Consider the following 9,621-nt stretch of genomic DNA (forward strand, 5'->3'; position numbering starts at 1 on the left):
GGCCACCGCCATCCCATAATATACCCACATAGTGGCGAGCTCTACGTCCTCAGTGAGGTTCGAACTCGTGATGTTCAAGTGGAACGCTTGATGCTTAACCACTAGACCACCGTGCTGGTGGTTATACTTATTGGATTAACTGTTTTGTAACATAGTACTTCCATGTTCAGTTGTAAAAATTAAAATTTTTAATTTTTAATCTCTAAAGAAAAAATCAATTCAATTATTTTTCATGCTCTCCGGTATGAAAAGAAAAATATATACACTAATAAAGATACATGTCCTCAAACCTTATGATAAAGAACTCTCTAGCCAATAGAAAAAAATTAGTTGGACTCCTACTTTGTGACTTGTTGTTAAAAAACTATTATGGTACTAATTATCGTTTCAAATATAGATTATCAATTATTTTATTCTAAAAGTAACTCTAACCCGCCCAAGTGCACGAGCCTTTCATCTAGTTCTTAGTAATTTTTAAGATAGGAAAAAAACTCAAATAATCTTACTTTACAATAACATGGTGCAAAAACCAATAACATTGTAAAAATTAAAAAAAAATTAAAATTATATAAAAATCACTCAAATGATTCATAATCTTTCTAAATATTTGTTATAATTTATCTTTAGTTATAGGAGAGGTCCATGGCACAGGAAGTCTCAACTTACGGGGATGGATCCTGGAACCATCTAGTTCTGAATGTGATTTATGCAATTGCAACAAACTCTGTTCCTCATGCATTATAATTTGATTCATGGCATGTGATGGGGGATCATCGAATTTTTTTTTGATAAATAGAGAATTATACTTCTTGTAGCCAAATTACATGTGCGTTATCAATTTTTTAATCAACTATAACAACAATTGCATTTTACGAATAGTGATCACGAAATATCAACTCTGAAAAGCTCTGGAATTTCATCAATTAACTTGGTGTGAAATTTTTGGTACATTTAGTACATGTTTAAAATTTGACAAAACAATCACCTCTAAAAATTTCTCACAGCTAGATGCTAAGCTTACATTTGGTTTTCAAGTTGGATAATGATCTAACATAACTTGATTTTCTGCAATGATTGCAAATATTGACAAATATATTGATGTGTAAGAATATATATATATATGTATATATACATGTGAAAGTATATCAGAAATTTATTATTAAAAAATTAATTATAAAATTGATTAAGAAAAAATATGTGAAAGAATTTATTATTAAATTAGAGAAAAATATAAAAAAGTAATGATTGTATTGAATAAAATTATAATTCAGAAAATAAACTAAGTCTGACTTGCCTGCATGAAATGGTAGATTCAAAAACCATCATCAACACCATCATAACTTGTTAGAAACTAAAAAGCATACCAAGCAATAGTTCAACATACTCGACAGTCAAAATCACTAAGAACTGTTACATCATTTTCGGTATCATACTATTCTTCTGTTCCTCTGACTTTCTCTCTTCATTATGAATCACCATACATATTCATAAATTCAATAAAATTTGGCTAATTTAATTTAAAATTGGATCGGCAAATGTGTAAAATTCTTTCGATAGTGAATTCTTTTTATTTAGGAGAGTCGAATTCGAAAGGTAACTTGTGTTAAATTATCTGAATGAATTCGAGTGAGTATCGTTTGGTACAGCGAGTAAGTGACGTCAAACTCCTCTGACTGGTTGAGTGGGACCACAAAGAATCCAAAGAGTCCAGCTGGCCCAGCAAAGTAAATCCTCTTGCTGGAGCAGGAAGCGGAAAAGTCCAATCCCCAAACGGCTCCTTAACCTCCTCGTCCTAACCGTGGGAAAGTCCCCCCTCACGGTCACCTTTCAGTGACAGATAGCTGATTCCGTGTTCGCGTCCGGACTGATTCCCCCACGTGCCCCACTCTATTCAATGATATTATCCATAAGAAAACCATACCTATAAATGCCACTCTCCCTTTGCTCACTCCCCTCTCACTCAAAACTCAAATCAAAAATCAATTACACAACAACTTGATCAATAAGTCCAATGGATCGGTCAACGGAAATCGGGTTGGGATCGAAAGCGGGATCGGAGGAGACGTACTTGCTGGCCTCGACGCAACCAAAGAAGCGGGCGGGACGGAAGAAGTTCAAGGAGACGCGCCACCCAGTGTACCGTGGCGTGAGGAGGCGGGGCGGGGGCAAGTGGGTGTGCGAGCTCCGGAACGGGAAGTCCCGGCTCTGGCTCGGTACCTACCTGGCCCCCGAGATGGCTGCCCGGGCCCATGATGTGGCTGTCCTCGCCCTCCGCGGTCCCTCCGCCTGCCTCAACTTCGCCGACTCCGCGTGGCGGCTTCCCATCCCGAGCTCAGCCTCTGATGCCGATATCAGGGCGGTGGCCATTGAGGCTGCAGAAGTGTTTCGGCAGGCCTGCAAGGAGGGAGCCTCCTCCTCCAGCAGTGGCCTGGAGCACGAGGAGGCGGTGTCGGACGCAGAGTCGAGCAGCGGCAGCGCTGATTTGAGAGCCGAGGAGGACCGGCATACGATGGCCAATGAGCGTTTACCGGAAAATGGAGGAGCGGGATGCAGCTATTACTTGGATGACGAGGCCATTTTCTCCTTGCCGGGGCTGCTGGTGGACATGGCGGAGGGGCTAATGGTGGCGCCGCCGCCGATTGTGTTGGAGGAGAGTTCGAATCACTGGGACGGTGACTCCTTGTATGATTCAGATGTTTCAATATGGAATCACTCCACTTGGTAGGATCAATTAATATATCGGATTAGGGAAATTGGAAATAAATATGGGCAGAGGAAATCAAGACTTGTGGTTATTTATGGTGTTGCATAAATTTTCCACCAAAAAAAAAAAAAGGCTGTTTCATAGTCTGATCCATGATTCAATTGTATTATAGGGTGTGCCCAAGTACATACTCGGGAATCATATTTTGGAATTAAAGAGCTCATTTGTTATTCTATTTAGTTTTGTTAACATTTTGATATCTCGACAAATCTTCTTTTTTTAGAGGAGACATCCCAATCTCTTAAAATATTTGAAGCCTTTTCACACATTATTTCGATCATTATGATAATTGAAAGTTATCAATGTTAACTGTACTGTGACTATATTAATCTCGAAATATTAGATTTTACGATAATCATTCAATACAATATAAATGATCTATTGAAAGAGTATATATTATATCCCTCTATAGCCAATTATTTGTCCCACCTCCTCCTCTTCTACCGTACTCGAACCTCTAGAGGGACATAGAAGACTACGGCTCACCAACAGATCACAAGTGAACTGGCAAAAAGTAATTTAAGATCAATTCTTTGTCAATAAAACTTTTACGCTCCGTTTGGTTTCGCAGATAAAATCACAAAAAATTTAACTTTAACTTTAACTTTAACTTTAACTCAACACACTACACAATCATTTGTCCTTTTCCACAATCAAAATCAAAGTTACTTTAACTCTAAAACCAAACGCACCATCAAAGATAGAGTAATTAACTATGTTTATGCCGTCTCTATAGGTTTTTAGAGACAAATTTGAAATAAATTTTTCTTTGCTTCTAATTAATGAAATTAAAGACGAATGAATTGGCTCTAAAAATAAGCAAAAGCATCAAATGTCATAAAAGAAGTAAAATTTTTCACAAGAATCAAGTGGTGATTCTTAAGTCAGACGGACTAACTCAATCCACCAACACAAATTAATTCTACAATAAAGAGATTCAAATCCTTGGGGGCATGAATAACTCACTGAGTATCAAATCTGAAATTTTTTTATTATTAAATGAGGATAGCGCAACTACGCTATGCTATTTTTTGATTCCTGAATTAAAACTTTACAACCGTGACACGTAACTACTTTAAACTTGAAAAATATGAAATTCTCATATCACAAGGAAATTACAATCGCCAGACCCATATTTTGTCTTTGTAAATCATATATTATATTATTACTCATATTTTTTTTAATTCAATATATTTACCAAATAGGCAAATATAAAGAAAACAAGCACCGAATTGTGTGAATCAACCCATATTGGTCTTGGGTTCATATTTCAGCTAGTAGGATTTGGACTTGGAATAACATAACTTCAAATCATCCACAACTCTTCATATTTACAAGTATAGCGAGAGATGATACAGTGAACAAAAAAACCCACCCATCTCTCTCAAAGCTACTGTCACTTCCCCTTTAATATCCATAAACTTCGATTCTAAAATCATGGATCCTATTACAGTTGTTCCCTTTGAATAATGGAAGGGGTCCAAATGTACAATGACGAGAACTATAGCTCACCAAACGCCTAACATTAACGTCTCACAAAACTAAGCCACTCACTTCTTCTCTAGTATAAGTTCGGTCAGGTTTCGTTTTTGACTCGACTCTAGCAGCAACAAGAGGGGTCTATTTATTATTACATGTATAACAGGATCATTTTCATTCTCGCGGTTTCTCAAATCGAGAAGCTCCAAAGTGACACCTCGATGTCGGGCTCGGGCTCCTCCCACCTTACTTGGATGCCGCTGCCGGGGCCGTGGGGCGGGGAGAGGAGCGGCCCTTCGAGCCAGCCTTCCATGTCCCAGGTCCCATCGCCCGCCCAAGAACTGCTTGGGATAGCATCAACAACTTCCTCGCTCCCTTGGCCCCCAGCCGCCTCCTCTTCCTCATCGCCTGCACCGGCACCATCCCCCGGGGCGTCCTCGAGCTTGTCGGGGCAGAAGGCGTTCGCGGCCTCAGCAGCAGCACGGCGAATGTCGACGGGGTCAGTGGAGGCGGGGACGGGGAGGCGCCAGGCTGAGTCGGCGAAGTTGAGGCAGGCAGAGAGGCTACGGAGAGCCAGGGCGGCCACGTCGTGGGCCCGAGCAGCCATTTTAGCGGTGGGGTAGGTGCCGAGCCAGATGCGGGATTGCTTGGCCTGCTCCCGGAGCTCGCACACCCACTTGTTATTGTTCCGACGCCTCACTCCCCTGTACACCGGATGCCTTGTCTCCTTGAACACCACTCGCCCTAAATCATCAACAATCAGATTAATTAATTAATTAAGAAACTGATGGTAATTAGTAGATTATTAAAAGGGAAAACTGTAGGCGGCATTTATCCAATCAAAGTAGTCAAGATTATAACGATTGATAGGAGGAATATAAAATGATTTTATAGTGACAATCGGTATTTTTAACTTGAAAATGAACCGAAGAATTTACTAAATACCGCCTACTATAAAAATGTTGTAGGAATTATATTCTTCAGATAAACAATGTCATAGTGGGCATGATTAAAAAAAAAATCAACACACGAGATAAAACACTTATTATAAAATAATTGTAATTGAGTATTCATATTTTTTTATGTGAATTTTTTAAGATACTACTGGAGTGTACCTGCACGTTTCTTAGACGACTCGACGCTAACAGATGCTCCTCATCTTAGTGGGATCGGCGAGGCATGTAGGAGTCGGGAAATGTGGACGACTCTAGCATCGACGGGTTGTATCCTGACCCGTACGGTTTCGGGTCAAAGTATTGACCAAAGAAGTCCATTGATCAGAAGGGGAAAAAATTTTCTAACGTTCGAGTTTTGACTTTTTAGAGAGTCTGAGTTCAGGTTGACTCCTTTGCTCCAAGTTTGGAATTGGAATTGTGTTGGGGAACAATTACGAGGAGGGAGGGAGGAGGGGAAGATATAAATAGTTTTTGCTGACGGTGATTTGACACGTGGATGCGAATTAGACGCGGGAGCCAGGCTGGAGCCCACGGGGTTTACAGAGCCGGCCCAGCGGGAAAGCAAAAGATAAATATATTATTATAACTGGGGGCTTTAATGGGGCCCACCGGCCCCTCTCATGTCTCATCTTACTAAAATAAATATGAATTAAACATAAATCAGGTGATCGATCACTGGGCTGTGGAGCACTTTGATGATATTTGACTTGATGGAGTGTGTGGGTGTGTCTTGTGTGGTTTCAGCAGAATATATAATTATGTAAAGTATGATTAGTTGTTTTTTCAAATTTTAAACGTGTGCTAAATGTACCAAAAAATTAACACCGAGTTAACCGATGAAATTCCATAGCTTTTCAGAGGTGATATTTTTGTGATCACTGTTCGTAAAATGCAATTGTTGTTATTGTTGATTGAAAAATTGATATCACACATGTAATTTGGCTACAAGAAATATAATTCTCTATTTATTGAAAAATTCTTCGATGATCCCCCATCACATGCCATAAACCAAATTATAATAAATGAGGAACAGAGTTTGTTGCAGTTGCATAAATTACAATAAGAACTATGAGGTCCCGGGATCCATCCTTCCTCGTAAGTTGGGGCTTCCTACGCTATATACCTCTCTTATAATTAAAGAGAAATTATAACAAATAGTCAGAAAGATCATGAATCATTTGAGTAATTGTTATATAATTATTTTTAAAAAAAATTTCACGAGGTTATTGGTTTTTGGACCACGTTATTTTAAAGTAAGATTATTTGAGTTTTTTTTCCATTCTTAGAAAGTAATAAGAACAAGATGAAAGGCCTGCCGTATTTGGGTGGGTTAGAGTTAGTAATAGAATAAAATAATTGATAATCTAAGGCATGAAATTCTTTTTACATAATCATGAAGAACATCTCACTATGTCAAAGTAGAATTCTAGTACTATTGTTTTGCTTCTGATGTAAAGTAAACACTGGAAGTTTGAAAGTTACCTCTTTCTCAAAATCTCATTTTGAAAAATTACCAAATATTATTGTCTGAATTCTACCTTGTAGTCGATTTAGTCAACTTGAAAAATTATAAAATTTGTCCTAAAACACATGTTCAATATATTTTCAATGAATACCTTTTGTGAGAAGCATGCGCCATAGTCTCTTTTCCATAGGAATAAGTAATTACATTTAACTTATTATAAATGTAAATATTTAATGCCTTTATAAGTATTGGTCCTTTCAACTTCGAAAGTAATGTTGTAGCATGACGTCATGCCACATACCACGTCTCAATAGGTGGTGAAACGAAAGGTTATGCAACAAAATCATGGTTTGTTTGTGGAGCATCCAAGCTCATTTTCTTTACTTTTATAATTGTATATAGATTATCAAGTATTGAATTTATCAATAAAAGTGGGAAAATTTTGAATTGTGAATTGTTTTCTACAACATTTGATTGCAAAAACTATTCATTATAATCACTTTTTTTTTAATTAAAACTTTTTATTACAGAGGCTTATATATTTAGTATAATGAAATAGATCATTTTTTGGGTTATAAGGGAGGTCCATGAGCCAAGTACAATTAAATGTAAACCATAATATCCTAATAAAAAAGTACGGATAGTTTCACAACAAGTATATAATATGGGACATTTTGGTCATCAAGTGAAAGCGTGCGCCATTACGCTACATTCACTTTGATAATGCAATAGAAATCATAATAGTTAATAATGAGGTATGAATAGTTCCACTGAGTATCAAATATGGAATTTTTTGATTATTAGACGCGGACGGCGCTACTGCGTTACGCTATCTTTTGATTCTTGAATTAAAACTTTACAACTGTGATACATAAGTGTTTTACACTTGAAAGATATGGAATTCTCATATTATAACGAAATTACCATTGCGAGACCCATATTTTGTCTTTGTAAATCATATATTATATTATCACTCACTGGTGTTGGTTTCATATTTTATCTAGTCGAATTTTGACTTCGAATAACTATACTTCAAATCATCAACGGCTCTTCATACTTATTAGTATAGTGAAAGATGACACAGTTAACAAAAAAAAAAAAAAACCCACCTATCTTTCTCGAAGCTACTGTCATGAAGACCTTATATATATCCAAACCCTCCCAAGAAAGAAATTAAGTCACCTCCCCCTTTAATATCTGGAAACTTTGATCCTAAAAATCATGGATCCTCTTACAGATGTTCCCTTTGAATAATAGAAGGGGTCCAAATCTACAATGACGAGAACTATAGCTCACTAAAGGCCTAATATTAACGTCTCACAAAACTAAGCCACACAATTCTTCTCTAGTATAATCTCGGTGAGATTTCATTTTCGACTCAACTGTAGCAGCAACAAGAGGACTCTATTTATTATTTGTTGTATATCAGGATCATTTTCCTTCTCGTGGTTTCTCAAATTGAGAAGCTCCAAAGTGACACCTCGGCGTCGGGCTCGGGCTCCTCCCACCCTACTTGGACGCCGCTGCCTGGGCCGTGGGGTGGGGAGAGGAGTGGCCCTTCGAGCCAGCCTTCCATGTCCCAAGTCCCATCGCCCGCCCCGAAACTGCTTGGGATCGCATCAACAACTCCCTCGCTCCCTTGGCCCCCAGCCGCCTCCTCCTCCTCATTGCCTGCGTCGGCGCCATCCCCCGGGGCGTCCTCGAGCTTGTCGGGGCGGAAGGCGTTAGCTGCCTCAGCAGCAGTGCGGCGGATGTCGGCGGGGTCAGTGGAGGCGGGGACGGGGAGGCGCCAGGCTGAGTCGGCGAAGTTGAGGCAGGCAGAGCTGCCACGGAGAGCCAGGGCGGCCACGTCGTGGGCCCGAGCAGCCATCTCAGCTGTGGGGTAGGTGCCGAGCCAGATGCGGGACTGCTTGGCCGGCTCCCGGAGCTCGCACACCCATTTATTGTTGTTCCGACGCCTCACTCCTCTGTACACCGGATGCCTTGTCTCCTTGAACACCACTCGGCCTAAATCATCAACAATCAGATTAATTAATTATTTAATTAAGAAACTGATGGTAATTAATAGATTATTACGAGGGAAAACTGAAGGGGGCTTTATCCAATCAAGTAATCAAGATTATAATGACTAATAGGAGGAATATAAAATGGTTTTATAATGACAATTTGTATTTTAAACTTTAAAAAGAATTAAAGAATTTACTAAATACCGCCTACTATCAAAATGTTGCAGAAATTAAATTCTTTGGATAAGCAATGTCTTAGTGGGCATGATAAAAAAAAAAAACTACACACGAGATAAAATCACTTGTTATAAAACAATTATAATCGAGTATTCATATCTTTTCCTGTGAATTTTTTAAGACATTATTGCGGTGTACCTGCCCGTTTCTTAGGGCGACTCGACGCTAACAGATGCTCCTCATCCGAGTGGGATCGGCGAGATGTGCAGGAGTCGGGAAATGTGGATGACTCCGGCATCGACGGGTTGTATTCTGACTCGTACGGTTTCGGGTCAAAGTAGTGACCGAAGAAGTCCATTGATCAGAAGGGGAAAAAAACTTTCCAACGTTCGAGTTTTGACCTTTTAAAGGGTCTGAGCTCGTAGTTCGGATCGGAATTTGACTGCGTTTTGTGTTGTGGAACAATTATGAGAAGAAGGGTGGAGGGGAAGATATATATAGTTTTTGCTGACGGATATTTGACACGTGGATGCGAATTTGACACGGGGAAGCAGGCTGGAGCCCACGGGGTTTACAGAGCCGGCCCAGCGGGAAAGCAAAAGATAAATATGAATTAAATATAAATCAGGGAGTCAATCACGGGGCTGGGGAGCACTTTGATGACGTTTGACTTGATGGAGAGTGTGTGTGGGTGTCGTGTTGTTTCAGCTGAATATTTAATTATGTAAAGTATGATTAGTTGCTACATTGAGTAATTCCGTTTAGCACGTGCTT

At 39.3% G+C, this 9,621-nt stretch overlaps 3 protein-coding genes across 3 annotated transcripts; 1 reads left to right on the forward strand and 2 right to left on the reverse strand.

Moving 5' to 3' along the window:
* Window positions 1-1,944: 1,944 nt before the first annotated feature.
* LOC116211172 (dehydration-responsive element-binding protein 1A-like) lies at window positions 1,945-2,939 on the forward strand. Its single transcript, XM_031545424.1, has one exon. It carries the CDS (start codon window positions 2,012-2,014, stop codon window positions 2,723-2,725), a length of 714 nt encoding a protein of 237 aa, XP_031401284.1. The 5' UTR covers window positions 1,945-2,011; the 3' UTR covers window positions 2,726-2,939.
* Window positions 2,940-4,075: 1,136 nt separating this feature from the next.
* On the reverse strand, window positions 4,076-6,838 carry LOC116207107 (dehydration-responsive element-binding protein 1E-like). Its single transcript, XM_031539966.1, has 3 exons — window positions 6,816-6,838; window positions 5,359-5,384; window positions 4,076-4,987 (listed from the first exon to the last, which is right to left on the reverse strand). The coding sequence occupies exons 1-3, from the start codon at window positions 6,836-6,838 to the stop codon at window positions 4,434-4,436; spliced, it is 603 nt and encodes a 200-aa protein (XP_031395826.1). The 3' UTR covers window positions 4,076-4,433.
* A 990-nt stretch (window positions 6,839-7,828) lies between these two features.
* On the reverse strand, window positions 7,829-9,325 carry LOC116189518 (dehydration-responsive element-binding protein 1E-like). Its single transcript, XM_031519246.1, has 2 exons — window positions 9,046-9,325; window positions 7,829-8,671 (listed from the first exon to the last, which is right to left on the reverse strand). The coding sequence occupies exons 1-2, from the start codon at window positions 9,203-9,205 to the stop codon at window positions 8,118-8,120; spliced, it is 714 nt and encodes a 237-aa protein (XP_031375106.1). The 5' UTR covers window positions 9,206-9,325; the 3' UTR covers window positions 7,829-8,117.
* Window positions 9,326-9,621: the final 296 nt, after the last annotated feature.

This window comes from Punica granatum, chromosome 1, assembly GCF_007655135.1.
Source record: "Punica granatum isolate Tunisia-2019 chromosome 1, ASM765513v2, whole genome shotgun sequence".
NCBI classification, from domain to species: Eukaryota; Viridiplantae; Streptophyta; class Magnoliopsida; order Myrtales; family Lythraceae; genus Punica; species Punica granatum.

Excerpts from the sequence above, each read along its gene's own strand:
- LOC116207107 (XM_031539966.1), bottom strand. The coding sequence starts at position 6,838 with ATGGCGCATGCTTCTCACAAAAG. Across the intron at positions 5,385-6,815 it reads GCGCATGCTTCTCACAAAAG|CGTCGAGTCGTCTAAGAAAC; the intron begins GTATTCATTGAA and ends AGCATCTGTTAG. Across the intron at positions 4,988-5,358 it reads GTCGTCTAAGAAACGTGCAG|GGCGAGTGGTGTTCAAGGAG; the intron begins GTACACTCCAGT and ends TTGATGATTTAG.
- LOC116189518 (XM_031519246.1), bottom strand. The coding sequence starts at position 9,205 with ATGGACTTCTTCGGTCACTACTTTGACCCGAAACCGTACGAGTCAGAA. Across the intron at positions 8,672-9,045 it reads TCGCCCTAAGAAACGGGCAG|GCCGAGTGGTGTTCAAGGAG; the intron begins GTACACCGCAAT and ends TTGATGATTTAG.
- LOC116211172 (XM_031545424.1), top strand. The coding sequence starts at position 2,012 with ATGGATCGGTCAACGGAAATCGGGTTGGGATCGAAAGCGGGATCGGAG.